This window comes from Peromyscus leucopus, chromosome 7 (assembly GCF_004664715.2).
Source record: "Peromyscus leucopus breed LL Stock chromosome 7, UCI_PerLeu_2.1, whole genome shotgun sequence".
In the NCBI taxonomy this organism is placed as follows: Eukaryota; Metazoa; Chordata; class Mammalia; order Rodentia; family Cricetidae; genus Peromyscus; species Peromyscus leucopus.
Window position 1 is genome coordinate 16777217 of NC_051069.1, and position 21229 is coordinate 16798445.

General features: G+C 41.8%; 1 protein-coding gene across 2 annotated transcripts in view; it reads left to right on the forward strand.

The window, feature by feature from the left end:
* Peak1 (pseudopodium enriched atypical kinase 1) overlaps nt 1-21229 on the forward strand; it is a 220323-nt gene that overhangs the window by 158856 nt on the left and 40238 nt on the right. For both annotated transcript variants that reach the window (XM_028865038.2, XM_028865040.2), the window contains 2 exons: nt 3622-6857; nt 20098-20282. In XM_028865038.2, coding sequence (XP_028720871.1) covers nt 3742-6857; nt 20098-20282 — 3301 coding nt within the window. In that variant the 5' untranslated portion in view covers nt 3622-3741. The remainder of the gene's footprint in view (nt 1-3621; nt 6858-20097; nt 20283-21229) is intronic.

Here is a 21229-nt window from a genome sequence, read left to right on the forward strand (position 1 = left end):
AGATTGGTAAAGCCAACAGCCTACTTTGTTGTACACAGGCACACAAAGTCCTTCCTGATCATCTTCATACAGAAGTTAGACCTCCTCCAGTATTACTGTCTTGGTAAACGTGCATACACACTGTCGGAATACGTACTCCACACCTCAGCACCTCTTGACTCTTCAGAGTCCAGCTGTTCTTTCATATACCTTTCTGTGGCTTCCCTGATGTGATGCCACACCTTAGGCCAGATTCTCATCAGATCTTAACATGTCTATAGCAGCCTTTTAAACATTTTCTTATCTTTCTTTCTTTCCCTCCAAAGTCCATTTTCTGTCCAGCCCAAACTGTCTTTTGTAGCTTAGGTTTATTGAAGTTTAACTTACATACAGCTTTTTAATAACTTACATTCACCTTTTTTAGTGTTGAAGTTTTGTGAGTTTTGACAAATGTGCACAGTTCTGTAGTTACCACCATATAGCATTTGGATTGTTTCCAGTTTTTGTCTGTAAATCTCTGTATACTGGTTTTAGTGTAAATAGAAGTTTTCATTGTTTCTAGTAAATACTGAATAATGGGATTGGTAGGTATCACAGCAAATTTATGTTTAACTTTACAAGAAACTGCCAAACTGTTTTCCAAAATGCCTGAACCATCCAAGTTCCCACAACTTCTCCACCTGCTCATCCTGCCCCCCCCAATATGCTCACTAATCATTCCACTAAGTTTATAGTGGTGCCTTATTGTGGTTTAAATTTGCATTTCAATATGACAAATGATATGTAGAGTCACGTATCTATAAGCTATATATTGCCTATATGTAGTTGGTTTGCTTTTTTTTTAACTCTTTATTCTTTGGGGACCTGCCACCCAGCTCCCAAATAAATACATAGAGATTTGTTCTTTCTTATGAATGCCTGACCTTAGCTTGGCTTGTTTCTAGCCAGCTTTTCTTAACTTAAATTACCCCATCTGCCTTTTGTCTCTGGGCTTTTACTTTTCTCTATTCTTTATGTCTTTCTGTACTTCTTACTCTGTTGCTGGCTGGGTGGCTGGGTGGCTGGGTGGCTGGCCCCTGACATCCTCGATTTTCACCTTTTCTCCTTCTGTTTATTCTCTCTGCCTGGCAGCCCCACCTATCCTCTCTCCTGCCTTGCTATTGGCTGTTCCCTTCATTATTAGACCAATCAGGTGTTTTAGACAGGCAGAGAGTAACAGAACTTCACAGAGTTAAACAAATGCAACATAAAAGAATGCAACACAACTTTGCATCATTAAACAAATATCGTACAGCATAAAAGAATGTATCACATCTTCAACTAATATTCCACAACACCTAACATCTGTGGCAGTGCATCTACTAAAATCCATCTTTTTTTCCACTGGCTTTGCACTCGTACTTTAATTTTAAATAAAATCCTCTTTGTCATACAAGTGTATGTGTGTACTGAACCCAGAGCATTATGTGTGCTAGACAACCATCCTATCACGAGGTACCTCCCAACTCAACATTTTTTATTTTGATGGAGTACAAATAATCAATTCAATTTTTTTCATGTATTTAGTATTAAATCCCTGCACTTTTGTCCAACCTAAGACTAGGCTTGCTGTAGCTTTATACTATGTCTTGAAATCAGGAGGCTTGATCCTTCCAACATACTTCATTGTCATTCCAAGTAGAAACATAAGACTGGTGGTATTCTAGGAGAAGGTCTGTAGCACAGAGGTGAGTGACACAGGACTTTAAAACCAGTACATTATCCCAGACCTAAAAAGGTGACTGAGACATAAACTGTGATTTTAAAGGAGTATAAAAGCTGGTGTACAGGCAATTAAAAATTAAAAGCCTATGGCTCAGGAGATGGCTCAGTCAATAAAGTGCTTGCCGAAGCTGGGCGGTGGTGACGCACGCCTTTAATCCCAGCACTCGGGAGACAGAGCCAGGTGGAACTCTGTGAGTTTGAGGCCAGCCTCGTCTACAGAGTGAGTTCCAGGACAGCCAGGGCTACAGAGAGAAACCCTGTCTCGAAAAAAAAACCAAAACAAAACAAAGAAATAATGCTTGCCAAACAAGCATGAGGAACTGAATTCAGATCCCCAGTGTCTGTGTTAAAAAGCGGGGTGTAGTGGCATGTGTCTGTGAGCCCAGTGCTGCTGGGGACAGAGACGGACATATTCCAGGAGCTTGCTGACCAACCAGCCTACCCAAGTCAGCGAGCTCCAGGTTAAGTGAAGGTGGAGGCCTCCATGTGTGCATGTGCACACACTCACACCAGTGCTTGCATACACCACACACACAAGGAAGGGAGGGAGGGAGGCCTTTATGGAAACAAAAGGAGCCTCAGTAATCCAAGAAGAAATGAATAGCCAGTTGGATAGTACAATAAGAGCTGATTTTCAAGATGAGGTGGGGATGCTAAGAGACTTAGATCCCATCTTACAGCTCAGAGGTTCTAATACCTTGATAAAAAATTCAGATTCTTGATTTGTTCCCAGAGATTGACTAGGTAAAGGTTAGAGTATTCCCCTTGCAGTTTTTATTCACTTGGCAGCCCCCATTGTGCACACTAACCTGGGAAACAATGCATTAGGTAAGACTGACCAAGAATACCTAGTTCCAAGCTAATTAGTAAGGAGGTGATACAGTTACATCTGATGGTGTAGTAGAACAGTGGACTCACCTGAGATTAAAATGCAAGTTCAATAGGTCTGGGGTTGGACTTAAAGTAACTTCATTTCTAGCAAGTTCCAGGTGAGGCTGGTGTGCTTCTCTGAGAATCACACCTGAAGTAGCAAAAAGAAAACAAGATGGATTAGAATGGGATGAGAATACAGGCTCACTTAATAACCTGTCCCAGGATCAGGGTGATGAGTATCCGAGCTGCTGGCAGCGCCTGGCAATGGCAAGAGTGGGGTCCAGTGAATATAAGGAGACAAAATTGGAAAAACTAACCTAGGGGGGAAGATTCAGAGTTTGAAGTCAAGACAGAGGTGTCATGTATGGTAGGAAGCATAGCTGTCCAGGTAGATGGTGGTGACACTAGCTAAAGTGTGAAATAGAAGGGGCTTGGTGTGAGAGGAGGATGGTTAGAAGAGATACATTGTTTAGAGTTGAGACATGAAGTAGGCAGATAGGGACTTTTTTAATGCATTGACTTTGAAGAGTCTATTAAGTAGCTAACATTTTTAAGAGTGGATGAAAGAAGAAGAACCCATAGGGACTAAGAAATGTTAAGCAGAGATTGATTGACACAGAAAGAACAGTATCAAAGGCAAATGGGGGGGGGGGCGGTTGAGAGGATAGTTCAGTTGTACGTTTGCCTAGTGAGCTTGAGGCACCAGGTCCCTCCCAGCACACTCACCTCTGACTCTATACCACACACACAAAAGGAGCTCGAAATATTATTTCCATAATGTATCAAACCAAAGTAATATATATATATACATGTATACTACCAAAATTATAGTTAGAGGGCTAAGTTTCCAAAATACCGATTAACTAAAGGAAAATTATAAAGCCCCCAGATTAGTTTTTTTTCTCAATCTTTTGAAGAAAAGTTTAGAAGTAAAGCTATTTTCCACATCATTCATAATCTCATAGTGCCTTTTGCATTGAGATTCTTTCTCTCCTTCCCCCACAGATTGATCATACTTGGAAGAGCTGCTATGACAACATAGGGCGGTGGAAACTGACAGATGCAAATGCAAATCTTGCTATGCACTGAAGAAACAGCATTGTCTGTGAAGTTCTAGTTTTAAAAATGTCTGCTTGTAACACCTTTACTGAACACGTTTGGAAACCTGGCGAATGCAAGAATTGCTTTAAACCTAAAAGCTTGCACCAGCTTCCTCCAGACTCTGAGAAGACACCCATCACCCATGGCAATGTGAAAACTAATGCCAATCATAGTAACAACCACCGTGTCAGGAACACCGGGAATTTCCGGCCCCCTGTGGCTAAAAAACCCACTATAGCTGTGAAGCCCACTATGATGGTGGCAGACGGGCAAAGTGTATGCGGTGAGCTCAGCATCCAAGAACACGGTGAGAACAAGCCCGTCCTCTTGGGATGGAACCAGAACAAGACTTCTTTGAGCCAGAAACCACTTAACAACAATTCTGAAGGTGATGCTGAAGGTTTTGGCCGTGCTCCTCAGCAGTGTGGCAATAATGACAGCGCCAAGAAGATCTCCAATAACAACAACGGACTCACTGAAGTGCTAAAGGAGATAGCGGGTCTGGACGCAACCCCTCAGATGAGAGGCAACGAAACAAACTCCAGAGAAACGTTCCTAGGAAGAATAAATGATTGCTACAAACGATCACTGGAAAGAAAGATCCCACCAAGTTGCATGATAGGGAGCATAAAGGATTCTCAGGGCAAGCATGTTATTCTGAGTGGGAGCACAGAGGTCATCAGTAATGAAGGGGGCAGGTTCTGCTACCCGGAGTTTTCAAGTGGTGAGGAGAGTGAGGAAGATGTGCTTTTCAGTAACATGGAAGAGGAGCATGAGAGCTGGGACGAGAGTGACGAAGAACTGTTAGCCATGGAGATTCGCATGAGAGGGCAACCTCGCTTTGCTAACTTCAGGGCAAACACTCTGTCTCCTGTTCGATTCTTTGTGAGCAAAAAATGGAATACTATCCCCTTACGTAATAAGTCTCTGCAGAGAATCTGTGCTGTAGACTATGACGACAGCTACGATGAAATACTTAATGGTTATGAAGAAAATTCTGGTGTCTCCTATGGTCAAGGAAGCATTCAGAGCATGGTATCGTCTGATTCCACATCGCCAGATTCCTCTTTTACAGAAGAGTCACGTTCTGAAACAGCCAGCAGTTTATCCCAGAAGATGTGTAATGGAGGGCTATCTCCTGGTAACCCAGGAGATTCTAAAGACATGACAGAAACCGAGTCTAATTATGAAAGTCCACCTGGTAATAATGAGGAGAAGGACTCACCACTGCCTTCCAAAAGCTCAGCAAAAGTTCCAGAGACACACAAAGCAGTCCTTGCTCTCCGCTTAGAAGAGAAGGATGGTAAAATCGCAGTCCAAACTGAGAAGGCCGAGAGCAAAGCCTCTACAGATATCGCTGGCCAAGCAGTCACCATCAGCCTCGTCCCCGCAGAAGAGCAAACAAAGCCCTACCGCGTGGTAAATCTGGAACAGCCGCTGTGTAAGCCATACACTGTTGTGGATGTGTCAGCAGCCATGGCCAGTGAGCACCTTGGGCGCCCCAAGATAAAAGGTTCATCTTCCACTCCAAACTCTCCGGTAGCATCACCTGCCTTGACACCAGGACAAATAAATGCTCATTTCAAAAAATCTAGTGCAATCCGATACCAGGAAGTGTGGACCTCCAGTACCAGTCCACGACAAAAGATCCCTAAAATAGAATTAACTACTGGGGGAACTGGACCGAATGTCCCTCCAAGGAAAACCTGCCATAAATCAGCACCTACTTCACCCACGGCTACAAACATTTCCTCCAAGACCATCCCTGTTAAGTCACCTAATCTGTCTGAAATAAAATTTAATAGTTACAATAATGCTGGGATGCCACCTTTCCCCATTATCATCCATGATGAGCCATCCTATGCTCGGAGTTCCAAAAACGCCATTAAAGTTCCCATTGTTATTAATCCAAATGCGTATGACAATCTCGCCATCTACAAAAGTTTCCTGGGAACAAGTGGCGAGCTCTCAGTGAAAGAAAAAACCACAAGCGTAATAAGCCATACTTATGAAGAGATAGAAGCTGACAGCAAAGCGTCTGATAACACCACCAGCAAGCTCCCAGACTGTCCCCAAGCTAAAGGCTTCTCCAGCAGCACAGAGCGTAAGAGAGGCTCAGTAGCTCAGAAGGTTCAGGAGTTTAACAATTGTCTCAACAGAAGTCAGTCTTCTCCACAAAGAAGCTATAGTTCCAGCCACAGCTCCCCAGCAAAAATCCAGAGACCTAATCAAGAGCCTGGGGCCAAAACAGAAGGTGTGCAGGGGTCTCAGGGGGCAGGCAGTGTTGGCAGCACCAGGGAGAAAGCAAGCGCCGTGCTTTGTCAGATTGTGGCTTCTATCCAGCCCCCCCAGACTCCTCCGGAAGCACCTCAGTCTAGCCCTAAGGCCTGCAGTGTAGAAGAGCTTTATGCCATTCCTCCAGATGCAGAAACTACAAAAAGTATACCAAAAAATACACCAGTCCGACCCAAATCCCTCTTTACGTCTCAGCCTAGTGGGGAAGCTGAGGCACATCAGACCACAGAAAACCCTACCACCAAAATTCAGAAAGATCCATTCACGAAGCCAGTCACTTCCCCTCCCAACAAATTAGTGACCAGCGCCCAGAGTGAGCCACCACCTCCCTTTCCGCCACCAAGGTCCACTTCCTCCCCTTACCATGCAAGTAACCTTTTGCAGAAGCATTTTACCAATTGGACCAAGCCAACCAGTCCTACCAGATCAACAGAAGCTGAATCAATTTTGCATTCTGAAGGCAGCAGGCGAGCAGCTGATGCAAAACCCAAACGTTGGATATCATTTAAGAGCTTCTTCCGCCGTCGGAAAGCAGATGAAGAAGAAGAGAAAGAGAAAGAGCGAGAGAAAGGGAAGCTGGTGGGCCTGGATGGAACAGTCATCCACATGCTGCCGCCTCCTCCCGTCCAGCGCCATCAGTGGTTCACAGAGGCAAAGGGGGAGTCCAGTGAGAAGCCTGCTATTGTCTTCATGTACAGGTGTGACCCTGACCAAGGCCAGCTCAGTGTGGATCAAAGCAAGGCAGGGGCAGAGAAAGGAAGAACAGAGGATGTGTTACTCCAGTACTCAGAAGAAAAGAAAAGTAGCCATTCTTCTCCATCTCAGAATCCTGACAAAGCTTGCAGGTACGTAAACTAAACTCGTGAAATGTAGGAAAATATTAAAATAGTTTAAGTACATTTTCAGGTGCTAAGTTTTCTTTTCTATCTTTTAAGATTGCACAAGAGCCATTTCCATTTGTATGTAGCACTGCGTGGTCATTATCCATCCTGGTAACTACATTCCAAGGTTAGAATACTATTAAAGTGATCTCACTGCTCTGAGCACGGTTTATGGCCCTGAATCTTTAGCTAAAGTAGTGCATCATATTCTGGTAAGTGCAGGGGGCTTCAACATAGGAAGCAAATCCCTAGCACTGTAATATCAATGTATAATACGTTCTGGATGCTGAGATGGTATAAGGAAGAAGCAAAATGAATGTTCCTTCCTTCGTATGCATGAAATAAAACTCCAAGCAAGTCTTTATGGCTTTCACCAAGTTGTTATCCTCAGATGTATTACTTTATCTTAAGTGAACATTTAGTTTTTTATTGGTGTCTCTTTTCAATCCTCTTTTCAAATGTTGTAGAGAAAGTATGGAGCAGAGAGTAAGCAGTTTATAGATTTTTTTTTTTTAACATGTAGCAGAAATAGGAAAAGCTGCATTATTGATACTGAGACCAAGAGGTACACTGCTCACTTCACCCAAGCAGATGTCAGGCACTAGGCACTAGTTTTCTTTGATACCTCAATAACTACTTTTTGATCACATATTCTCTCTGCATGGTACATCCCAACTATATTTCTCAAATCCTACTAAAACCCTATAAATTGACTGCATTCATCAGATGAGGAACTAGAAATTAGAAAAGAATTTACCAGAATCGTAACTTAATACTTACAAGAGCTAGGATTCACATCTTGATGTGTCTCACTTTAGAACTTTTTTTCTTGCTAAATTGCTACGTCATTAATGAACACGAGATCAAACAAAGGACTGGAGAAGTAACCCAGCAGTAGAGTGCTTGCCTATGTAAGGACCTGGCTTCAATGCCAGAACTGCGCGTGCGCGCACGCGCACACGCGCACACACACACACACACACACACACACACACACACATATACATATGTATGTATATATATTCTGTTTTATTTGTACAAATGGTTATGTGGAGGGGCGCTTTTTTCTTGTTACTATTCTAAACAAAGTCAATTAACTGTCAAACAAGTACATTTATCCAAAGTTTTTGACAAATAGGATTTCTTTTTTACCCTTGTTCATTTTAGTCTTGAACAAGTGCCCCAAATATTTCATTCTTCTGAGTCATCTTCTCTCCTGACACACAGTAAACTTTCTCTATCTAGCTTGGCCTCCTCTCTGGCAAAGATAACAACTTCTGATTGATAGGACAGATTTTCTCACCAGTTTCCTGTAAAAATATATAAGTGAAAATGAACACTCAATGCCTGCAATTTTCCTAGCAAAATGCCAGGAAGTTTTCTACATGTTCTTTACTAAAATGATCCTTTCACATACCTGCACGTAGTTGTCAAAGTGCTAGCAAGTCCCGGTTTTCCTTAAATTCATATGGTAACAAAGAAACTGAAGTCAAGACCGTGCTTTCTGGGGAGGAATAGTCTTCTTATCAGTTGATTCTTCTTAGGCTCCCTTTTACATCCTCAGTGCTAGCCTGTCATGCTCCAGTTGTAACAGAATGCATGGATTTCAGATTCCTGTTTCATTTAGAAAGGAAGCCACTTAAATAGCACATAGAGTTACCTAGGAGGGGATAGCATATAGCTCTTGCAGATCAATAAATGGCTTTACTCCTATTTGAGTATAGCTGTGGTAAATGTATCCAGACCTTGGAAGACAGCCAAATAATAGTTTAGCCTTTCTTATGTGACTCTTTCCCATGGCTGTACCATACTGTATATGGACTTGAGGCAACCCAGGCCCTCTGTGTGGCAGACCTCTTACTACTGAGTTTTTAATTTCTTTATAAAAATGTCCATGAATCCAAATGACACAGTTGATTTGCTTCATCAGTACTAAGATTTGACTGTTTCACAGTTGTCCAGAGGGTTGTTAAAACACACTGTCAGGTTTGCTCCCGGGTTTCTTTGTTGTTGTTGTTGTTTTTCTGGGGTTTCTCTGTGTAGCCTCGGCTGTCCTGGAACTCACTCTGTAGACCAGGTAGCCTCAAACTCTGAGATCCAGCCTGCCTCTGCCTCCCAAGAGCTGGGATTAAAGGTGTGCACCACCACTACCAGCAATTCCCAGGGTTTCTGACTCACTTGGTCTGAAGTACATCCTGTCTTTGCACACCCAACAGGCTGGTGTTGTTGGGCCACACTTTAGAATCATTAGTCTTACTACTGTTCTAACGGTACATAAGTAAAGCCATGATTGGGATACCAAACTGTTCTTAGAGGCAAATTTAAATTTTCTCATTTCACAGTGTCCCAGAGTGAGTAGAAAAAGAAGTATTCAATAGGTTATTTTTAGCCTTGTGGAAAGTTTAAAGCATGAATATGTATATTGAAAACTATACTCCATTTGCTTTTTAAATAATTACCTCATTTACTTGGATTGTCATTGATATTTACTTGAAGCAACTTGGAGAGGGAAAACATTACAATCAAATGTCAACATTTGTGTTTCTGGCTTGATGGCAGTGTGATTATTAAATTATCATCCCATGCCTGGGAACACACAGCTAAAAAGAAATGAGAATACACTTTTCCTATAAGTAAATGAAGATGCCCAATGTAAACTGTCTGTAAAGAGTGAAGAATGAAAAATACCCTTCTGATGGTTAGACTACAGGTCTTGAAAGATGAGAGACTTGTGGAGCCTTTCATTGTGGTATTAGGCTATTTCTGACATTTATTTGACTGCTCCAAAGACATAAATTGAATATGTGCCATTAGCCTTAGAACAAATAGAGGGAAGGACATTGCTGAAATAATGAACTCGGGTGTGACTTCAGCTTTGACTCCCTGCCTCTTCAATGTATAGGGCCTTAGTGATCCTTATCACACAGAATTAATTTGAACATTTCATGAGACGACATAAAATAGGCTGCCTGGGGTCTGGTATATTAAATGTTTAAAAGTGTTAGTAGCTCCTCTGTCCTCAATATGGTAAGTGTTCCATGCACAAAATGATAAAGTAACAAAACACCTAGTGATTAAATCAGCTTAAATTGACTTCTCAGAAATGAAATTGGAACCATATCTTAAAGGACAAATAAGAAGGCTGAGTATGACAGCGTGTATCTGTAATTCCATCAGTCCGGAAGCTGGGACAGCAGGAGTGTGAGTTCCAGGCCAGCCTGGGTCACTCGCTCGCTAGCTCTCTCTCTCTCTCTCTCTCTCTCTCTCTCTCTCTCTCTCTCTCTCTCTCTCTCTCTCCCCCCCCCTCCTCTCTCTCTCTCTCTCCCCCCCTCTCCCTCTCTCTCTCTCTCTCCCCTCTCCCTCTCTCCTCCTCTCTCCCCCTCTCCCCCTCTCTCCCCTCTCCCCCCTCTCTCCCCTCTCCCCCTCTCTCCCCTCTCCCCTCTCTCCCTCTCTCCCTCTCTTCCTCCCTCCCTCTCCCTCTCTCCCTCTCTTCCTCCCTCCCTCTCTTCCTCCCTCCCTCTTCCTCTCCCATGCACACATACACATAAAGAGTAAGAAAGAGAGATTTTTGTCATTTGTCAGCTAGTTAACAACATTGTAGGCAAAGGAGGAGGAAAGCAAAAAGAAGGAGGATGTGTGACTAAAACGGATAATGAATAGTGTACCAGAAGCTAGGGCAGTGAGGAGGGAGATTTGTTAGTCTGGGGTACAGCAGGGTTTCTATTAGGATGAATTTTGGTGGTCCATTGTGCTGCAGGATGACAATAGTTAGTACAGTGGGTATTTCAAAATTTCTAAAAGAATATATTTTAAGCCTCATCACAAAAAGATGGATCAAAATGATGCATATGTTAATTTTGTGTAATCTATATTGTATACATACATTGGTGTGTGTGTGTGTATACATCACATTGCACTTTATAAATAACTGTCAAATATAAGAAAAAGCAGAATAGCTCAGAGGTTCTTCACCTACAACCCGTATAAGATCAAATAGAGACTGTATAAAGATCTTCACCCTGTACTGTAGTTTGGGTCTTGAATCTATCCCAACCCTGTAAATTTGAGTGACCAGCCCGGGGTTCTCCTAGGAGGTGATGAAACCATTAGGTGGAGACCCTTTGAAGAGTGACTGAAGCACAAGGCTTTAAAGAGAATATTGGGACTCCAGGCTCAGTTTCTCTGTTTCTCATCCCCCCTCCCTGTTTCCTCCCCTCACCCCTTCCTTCCTCCCTTTTCTCATAAGCAGCAGCTTCCTCTGCGTACACCCACCATGATACTGCCTTGGCACCAAGTTACCATGGACTGAAACTGTAAACCATGATAAATCTTTTCCTCCTTATGAGTTGATTGTCTCCGAGTACTTTGTCACAGTGACGGAAAGCTAACCAGCATAGATGCTAGGCTCCTTTCTTTCTCCCTCTGTTGACCTTTGCACGACCAGAGCAAAGGCTCCTCTGAGTAAAACTATTGTACTGCAGCCCAAACGAAGCTATGACACCAGATTGTGCTAGGAATTGAAAAGGAAAGAAAAAACCAGTTTTACTTAAGGGTAAGTAGAAAATGTGATGACATCTCAGCCCTTGATTACATGTCTTGTTTTTAACTGCGTGCTGAAATGGAAGCACACGTGTACATTTCAGGTGCATACCAAGTCCTACGGGAAAACACTTGTAAAATGGGTCCAGTTCCAGTTTCAGTCAGGAACTTTAGCCCCTTCTTTACTGACCATGGGAAGGACAGCTGGCCGACCAGAGCCTGTCCCTCCCGAGGAGACAAACTATGTTTGTGATAAAACTCAAGCTTTCAAGCCAGGGCAGTGGTGGCCCACACCTTTAATCCCAGCACTTGGGAGGCAGAGGCAGGTGGAGGACAGTCTGGTCTACAGAGTAAGTTCCAGGATAGCCAGGAGTACACCAAGAAACCCTGTCTGGGGGCGGGGGGGGGGGGGGGATTTACTCTGAAAAGTTTTTCAAAAATAAAATGACCCGGGGCTGGTGAGATGGCTCAGCGGTTAAGAGCCATCTCTTAACCGCTCTTCCAGAGGACTCAGGTTCAGTTCCCGGCATCCACACGGCAGCTCACAACTGTCTGTAACTCCTGTCCTGGGGGACCCAACACCCTTACACAGACAAACATGCCTGCAAAGCACCAATATATGTAAAATACAAATAAATAAATTATTTTTTAAAAAAAATAATAAAATGACCCATTTTAAGATGGTTTTCAGTAAGAAGTAATCCTGTGTTATCAATGCCGAGGACAACACTACATATGAGGACCTTGGAAGGAAAGAGAGTCAGAGTACCTGGAGGACTGAGGGAGAGAGTGAGACTGAAGAGGCAGGAGGATGGCACTCACAAGGGAAACCTGTTTCAGAAAAGGTATATATGACTCCCTCAAATAAGGCTGCAGGGATGCCCTTCAATTCTGGTTACTTAAGTGTAATTTGGAAAAGAGGTCAACTCCTATTGTTCTATGTTGCACCAGATGCTTTGGTGATATCTATTTTGTCCTTATAGCATCTCTGTAAGATAGTCATCATTTTTCCTGTTGAACACAAATGAAAACCTTAGCTCGAAAGAAGTTAAATGAAGTCAGGGGTGAGGTCAGAATTCAGATCTTTGTTGTATGACATGACTGAGTTTATGTAAGGGGCACAGAAGGGACAAAGGGGGACAAAGAGGTTCTCTCTTAGGACACAGTTGACAAAGTCTGGATACATTTTTTGCTTATCACAGCCAAGAAGGGAGGAAATCCTGGAGTGACCCTACTGGTGTGCGTAGCCCTTGACAACAGAAAGAATTATCTTGCTCAGAAACTGTCAGTAATGCCACTTTTGAGAAACACAGCTTAGGAAAGATGCATGATAAATACTATGTAAGCTTTGGCTACTATTATTACAATTGTTGCTATTATGAGAATAAGCCTGCCTCATAGTGCCATTGTTAGATGTTTAAGCACTGTGCCTAGCACTCAGTAAATGTGGAGGTGATTATTATTAAGAGGACAAACATCTATAAACATTCTATGCAAGAACAGCTCCTACTTGAAGAAATACTTTTGCAATGTAAATAATTATTCTTTTGGCTTGTTTAGGGTTTCTCAAAATAGAACACATCTATAATCATTATTACTTCATATTTCTTTTTTTAATTTATCCATTATTTTTATTAGTTTTTTAAATTAACGTAGTAATGGATTTCATTATGATTTTTTCATAGTTTGCTCTTGTGGGTCCTCATCCCCAACTCTCCTTCCCCACCCCATGCTCTCCAGCTGGTCCCCCTCCTCCCCACAGTGGTCCTTCTACATTTTTGTCACACATCTTCTGTTGCCCTTTTCTTCTCCCCTCTTAACATCTTTTGTCACACCCCCATGGCCCTGTGTCTTGTTTCATGAACTATACCTCACCTCCTTCTATTTCAATTAAAGCAATTTTCCTTTCAAAGCACTCTTACAATCAGGCATTTACTGGGTCTGAACAATTGCTTCCCCACTTGCCTTATGGTGGAAGGAACATGGGCATCAGAAGTACACAGCATCACTTCCCGTCCCCCCACTGGCACCCCTGTACTCAGGTACTCTCAGACCATTTGCTTCTTTCAGCCTCAGTTTCCTCCTCTGTGAAATGAGAGGAATTGCTACTTCGTCTCAACACTTTGGTGAGTTAAATGGAAAGTGCATGGTGTAGGCAGCACTGAGTAGAAAGTCTGTTCCCAGGGGTCATAGGTCTCAGTCAACACTCATTCCTTAATTGAATCTGTTATGTGTACAAACTCCTCTCCCTCTCTGACTCTTGGAGCAGAGGAAGATAAGAGGGGAGGGGAAAGCCTTTGCTGTGCTTCTGCACATGTGGAGACAGTCCAGGACCCCATTTCCTCCCTAGGCTAGTGTCCTTGGTGAGAACTGGTCATTCTCTTCTAAGATCTTGTCTTTTCTGGAAATGCATATCTCTCTCTTACCCCATTCTTCAAAAGCAAACTAAGGCTGACATGGGGATGCTGAGTGATTTCTATAGTCATTGACAATGGCAACGTAATTTATCTGCTGTTAATTTGCACAGATGCGGTTCTGACTTTGTATTTCATGGGATTTTAAAACTGTAACTTTTCTTAGTTTTATGAAGGTGACAGTGATTTACAATGGCCTGTGTTATTACCTGCTTTGCTGGCATGCAATCCCGTGCCTTGAAAACACTTTAAATGGCTATCACATCTGTTTTTATTTTTTAAAATGGACCTTGTGTGGGGTCAAAAAATGAGAGCCTATTTCAAGACCTTGCACCTAGTTGCCGTATCCCATGTGCACTTGGTTTGCACGCAGGAACTCCTTGTGTTTGACCACACTCTGTTAGACAGTAGCAAGACCTCATCCTATCTCAGTTAAAGGTTAATCTTGGTTCAGGATAAGAAGTTTGACAGTTTCAAAGGCTATGGAGGCTTAGTGCAAAATTGGACCTACTAGATAGTGATCAACAGATATGTTTTCCTACCTGAGAATGCCAGTAATTGGGAAATGTGGCAAAATCAAGTTGATGACTTGGAAACCAAGGTAGGATTAAGAAATGTCACCATGGTGGGGGGTCCTACAGGTGGAGATACACAAGGAAAGAGTAGTATTTCCCCCTCTTTCCTACTAACAGATTTTAATGGTGTGGGCCATGCTGGCTGATCTTGATTGTTGATGCTGATCCTACTTCTGCAAAGACCATTGTCCTTCGAAACCTTAGAAGTAAACAGCTCAGGAGACCAGAAACAGAACCATGAAGCATTCCTTCTGATGTTCAAATTTTAGGAATAAGAGTCTTTAACACTGCATTAATTTATTGGTGGTTTTGAGCACGTAGAGACAGGTATAGCCGCTGAAGAAAGCTGGTCACCCACGGTCCACGATAGCCAGTGAAATGTAAAATACTGCTTGCCCCAAGAGACAGGTGGTCTCTGTAGAATTCTGATTTTATTTACTGCCCCTTCTGAAGCTGAACAAAGGTGGTTGAATTTGAAACTTAAAGGTGAACTAAAATTATAGAAATTTTTAGATGCAGAAAGGCCTTTAATCTGTTCTGATGGGAAATTTGGTTTGCCTTTTAAAAGGTACATTCAGACATTTAACAGATTTTTTTTACAAAAATATGTCTTGAGCAAATTTGCCAGGAAAAAAGATTATTTCATTTGATGCTATAATGATTAATCCTACCACCTGGGTAAAGCAAGCAAGATTTCACATGGAAGATTGTTTCTATAACTTTGAATTATGTATGAATATTGCAGATTGATGAGATTTAACCATCAAGGGATTTATTTAAATAACAGACAACTCTGTAGCAACGTGTCTGTTTCTTTTGATCACCTTACATTCATCCTGCAAATTCAGAAGGACAGTCTCTGTAGCAAATATGACAGTTTTTAAGTGTTGGGTCAAACATATTAAATTGCTATGAAAAACTAGGCATTTTATGAAAAGTTGGCTTAAAGATTTTAAGCACAGTCACCCCTCAGGTTCTGCTAGGGTTTGGTTTCAAAATTTCCTTGGATAACAAAACAAAATTTTTGGATGCCTAAGTCTCTCTGTAAAACAATATAGAGTTTACTCTATTTATAATCTTTTGGAGACATTTTTGTCTTGTTTTTCCTGAGACAGAATGGCCATGTAAGCCTAGGTGGACCTTACACTCACTGTGTAACTCACTCTGTCCTTGAACTCTCAGTTCAAGTCCTCCTGCTTCAGCTTCCTGAGTGCTGGTCTTACAGAAGTATCCCACCATGCTCTCTATAGACTTTAAATGATTTCTAGATCACTAATCATAACCTAGTCCAATGTAAATGTTGTGTGACTAGTAATTTTCTGTTTTGTTTGGGGAATAATGAGAAGAAAGTAAAGGGTATATGTTTGGTATTTGATCCAGTTTTTTTTTCCCCTGAATGTTTTCTATCTGAGGATATAGGACCCAAGAGCCAGCTGTGCAGTCAGATAGGTATCATCTTCCATCATGAAAACAGAATGATCACTGACGGTGACTAAAAGGTTAAGTCAGTTTGTCAGAACTTGAAGATTAAGGACTTAGATATCATTACCATAGTTAGTACAGACTTTCCACCTTCTGTTACAGGACTAGAAACTCTTTCAAAGGAATTTAAATAGCAGAAATATAAAAAGCGCCAACTTCTTCATGGGCTATTCATTACTTAAACACAGTTTTGTTTTATAAAAATGAACATGAAATTTACTTACCTTGAAAAAATACCTCATTGGTCAGTATTTCACTGTTTTAACACTTGTTAGCATATAGTAAGATTCTCAAATTATATTCCTTATGATTTTCATTTTGTAGAATTTTTCTTGAATGTAGAATCATTTCTTGAATGAAATGGGGAAGTTTCATCATCTCTGTTATCGCCTTCCTCATGGTGCCATTTGTTCAGAAGATCAAAGGGACAGGAAAACAAACATCGGCTTCTAATTTCCACACGTTTCCCATCACCTCAAACATCTCCCAGTGAATGTTGGTGAGATGTTTCGTCAGGAGATAAAGCCTGTTAGAGAGTATCACTTTAGAATTTGAGATGATTTCCTGATTATTTGGATCATTTATTTTCTTAAAAAATGATTTAAATTCCTTTATAGAATTAATGTGCCCACTCAGAGACCAGGAGGAGGGCTTTCTGTCTTGTTCATACTTAGGGTAAGTTGCTTTTGCCTCCTACTGGTTTTTTGTTTTGTTTTGTTTTTCCAGACGGGGTTTCTCTGTGTAGTTTTGGTGCCTGTCCTGGATCTCACTCTGTAGATGCTGGCCTGGAACTCAGAGATCCACCTGGCTCTGCCTCCTGAGTGCTGGGATGGATTAAAGGCCTGTGCCACTGCTGCCCAGCCAACTCTTTTTCATTTTTTAGTCTTCATGTCACTACCTACACTTCAACTCTTAGAACCTCCTCTTTTACCTGCCTTTTACTATTTTAATAATACAAAGAGCTGTTCTTCTGTCAAGCATTAAGGCATGACATATCATTGATGCATTTTTAAAGTTCTTATTCCTTTTAAGACTGTCACCATAAATGCAGATTAAATATTTCTGCATCCATTTGCAAATTTATAACACTCTTGCATAGATTTTTATAGTTAATAATTGTTTTAACTAGAAGCCTAGTGTATCAGTGCATTCATTTAAAAAGCGTCTGTGAAACTAACCTGGAATGTTGGTTGTGCTACCCTGGTCCTCAAAGGGTTAATAAATCTGACTTTCACTTGCTTAGCTCCCCCAAAGGTAATTTGGCACTTTTCCAAGACCAAACCCCTATAGTAAAGGTCAAGGTGCAGTGGGTGTTAACTGAAGTGCAGGATTCAAGTGTCTTGGCATAGCTCATACAGCCTGGAACTCTTCAGAGCTCAGTGGCCTCTGCTCTGTTGGTTTCAGAGCATGGCTAACAGACTTGAAGAGACCCTGTGACAGTGTCCTTCAATGGGGAGTTGTGTGAGTGAGTACAGTGGGTGAGTCTTTGATATTTCTTGCTTTTTAGCATCCATGTTTTGTTTGTCAACACTCTTAAAGTTCTGTATTATGTATGTGGAACAGACCCAGGGATTCCAGCAGTTAACAGCATCTGCTCTTCTAGTAGTTTTCACAGTAGCTGATCCCCAGCACCAGTGCAGAAAAGCAGGCATAGCAAGCACACAGCTATAACCAGAGCACTGGTTGGAGCACATCTGGCCTGAGTGGGGAAGTCCAAGCTCAGAAAACAGATGGTGGAGAGTAATAGAAAAAGACAACTCTCATCAGCCCCTGGCCCCCATAGCCACCTGCACAAGCGAGCATATGCACATACACATGTGCAGTATAGAAATCAACTAACTTCAAGAAAAGTAAATGGACCAAGAGCAACTTTGGAGCTTAGGGGTCACTAACAGCCCGTTTGGCATTGAATCCAGGACCTAGAGAGTGCTAGACAATCACTCTCCCACAAGCTATCCTCAGCCCTTTTAAACTTTATTCCGAGATAGTCTTGCTCAGTTGCTCGGGGTAGCCTTGTAGTCACACTGGAGCCCAGGCAGGCCTTGAATTGGAATGAATGCTTTTGTTTTAGCCTCAGAAATAGCTGAGATTATAGACCTGTACCACCAAACGCAGAGGGGGCCAGCAAGTCCCAAGGCTTTCCTCTGCCTCCCTGGTGCTGGGGTTATAGGCACATGCCACCTGTGTCCCAACTTTTTACCAATTCTGGGGATCTGAACGCATGTCCTTTCCTTGCACGGAAAGTAATTTACCAACTGAGTAGTCTCTCCAGCCCTCAAGCTTCTGTAAGAGATTTTTATTTGTGTGCCATTAGAATATACATCAACTGCAGACAAGGGAGTAATCTTGAAGGAGTACCTTCTTACCGATCCTTTATTATAAAAATTATGCATGTGTCTAGACAGAAATATAAGGCTTGAAATATGCTGGCTACATAACTTCAGAAATACTCTTTCCAAACCAGCAGAACCAGAGGTCTCTCTTTATATCAGCAGTGTGCAGTGAACTGGAAGTTCCATTATGGGCTCTAGCTCCTGGGGATAGGAGAGCTGGGAACAAATTTCTCTAGCAGCAGTCAACAGGGCAGTCTGTAAAAATGCTCCCTCTTCTCGATGGGCTGCCTTAGTCATCAACACAGGAACAAGGCCGTCCACACAAAGCTGGTTTCTCATGACATGGACATCATAAGGAGACCAGTAACAAGGGAGCTTGGCTTCCATGCCTGAGTGAAGACAAAGTGAGGTGACACTTCCCAGACACTCTCTCAGGCCCTGCCTCATGTCAAGACTGGGTATTACTGAGTACTTATGCACATACTTAAAGAGAAAGGAAATACGCTTTGCTAGGTGAAAGTTAATAGAAACTACTTCTAATTTCAGAGCTATTGGTTTCCTAGAAGGACAGTCAGTATGGCCTATCAGTGAGCTTTGGGTTCAGTGAGAGACCCTATCTCAAAAAAGTAAGAGAAGTAATTGAGGACCCTTGGTGTCATCCTCTTTCCTCAATACACATACCCTTTTTTAAAAAAAAGTTTCTAATTCTTGTTTCTCTTTGCCCATAAAGAAGTCAGGAAGAATATGCTGAGGATATAATAGTCTCAGAACACTTCTCAGACCCTGAAACCTTCAAAGACACCTGATTTAAGTGTATTTCATTGGCTAGCAACATGAGATTTGCTGACTCGGCCATTTTGTGCTCCAGCCGTTAGTGAGCATTTGATCCCCTTGTGCTTCATGGCCACAGAACTGAGAGAGTTTAGGTAGGGAGTGGAGAGAGGGAGGAGTTAGCCGGAAGTAAGTGAGCTGACAGTGGTTGAAATGAAAAAGACAGTCTTTAACTGCTTCGTGACCAGCAGGATGCTCCAGATCCATTTTCCAAAATGAGATTAGCCAGAGTTAAGCTTGCTTTTCCATGTGACTTCCCTCCTGCACCCATATAGATGAAAACTGATGCTTCTGTCTCCTGCATTAACCTACCGAAACAGTTACATATGCAATTTATATTTATAGTACAATCACAATTTTATTCCTGATTCTTTCTAAATACCTCAGTAAATATTTTAACATGTAGCAAACACTATGTGGTAAATAAAGTATGGTATTTACTATAGTAGTGGAGTACTATTAAGTACTGTAATAAATATAGTAAATACGCCAGCTGATTTACTAAATTCTTGAGAGTTTTTCTCTTTAACCAGTTAAGCATTCTTCTTACTATTGTTACCTCTTCTCTTTTAAAAAAATGTAGATGTAGTATTTAGACATTCATGTATGAAAGTCTCAGACTTTAATTGTCCTATTCCTTGTCTGTTCATTCTCAAACTCCCTTTGAGCCCACTCTACCTCCACCAGTATATGAATCAGGGTCAAACATCAAAATTCTTAGTCTCAGATCAGCAAGCTGATGACCCACTGTTATGATTATAGGGCTATTTTTTCACATCAGTGGGAAATGTGTCTTCCATAAATCACATTTTTAATATTTATTCATTTATTATTATTTCTAGTTAGCTCTGTTTATCCTGGAACTTGCTATATAGACCAGGAACTCTGGCCTGGAACTCACAGAGAGCCACCTGACTCTGCCTCCCAAGTGATGGGATTAAAGGCGTGCACCACCATCCCTTGCCCTATAAAGCCAAATTTTAACAGAACTTTTGAATTCTAATTTGATGAACTGTCTGATTTGTTTCAGTCGCGTGACCCATGAAGTAGCAGAGGAATTTTCTCCTCAGGATCCAAAGACGCTTGTTGTGAAGCAAGATGGCACTTCAGTCACACCAGCATTGCCCGCACCTGACCTGGAAAGGGAAGAAGAAAAAGATGATACTTCGGATCCTGTAGACCTAAACTCCTGCAGTGCCACATATAGCAACTTAGGTATGTACAAACGTTACATAAGCGGTATTTAAACCTTGCCTTTTTATGTCTGGCTAAATATTATATTTCCCTGGAGGATCAAAAGTTGTACCTTTGGAGTTAAAATTTACAATTCATTCAGAAAATTATATTCAAGATTTTACTAGACTTATTTTAAATGCCTGCTACCGTGAGCCATGTGCCATGTGCTGATGTGGCCCCTGTCTTGAAGGATTCAACCTGAAGAGAAAGAAAGGAGGGGCTGGAGAGATGGCTCAGAGGTTAAGAGCACTGGCTGTTCTTCCAGAGGTCCTGAGTTCAATTCCCAGCAACCACATGGTGGCTCACAACCATCTGTAATCAGATCTGGTGCCCTCTTCTGACCTAAAGGGATACGCAAGCAGAACACTGTACACATAATAAATAAAAATTAAAATTAAAAGAGAGAGAAAGAAAGGAACTTGAATTCTGTATAATGTGATCAATACAGTTGTGGAAACACACATGGAATATTTTTGATGTTACACAAAGAAAGGTGTCAAAAGAAGCCTTCCTAGAAATCATTTCTGAGCTGATTTCACTTGTTGTCAGAGCGAAGAAAGGATGTTCCAGACAGGCACTAAGTGAACAAAAGCATGGAAATACAGAATAGCCTGGTGCCACAGCCATTTAAGGTTGCTGCAGTGTGGAGCATTAGATAAGATGGATTTCAGGGTAAAATCTCAGACCTTTTGTTATATGTGATAATGACCCATCAAAGGGCTTCAAGAAGACAGATGACATTTATGACTTAAAATGGGCACACCTAGACTATGGTGTTTGGTAACAGGTACTATTGCTGCAGGATTACATACAAGGATAAGAAGAGCGAGCCTCAGTTAAGACAGGGAGAGGGAATAGTGAGCAAATCAGAGTTGAATTTTAGGACAAAATATATGCAAGGTAGGATAATGTGAAGAACAGGATTT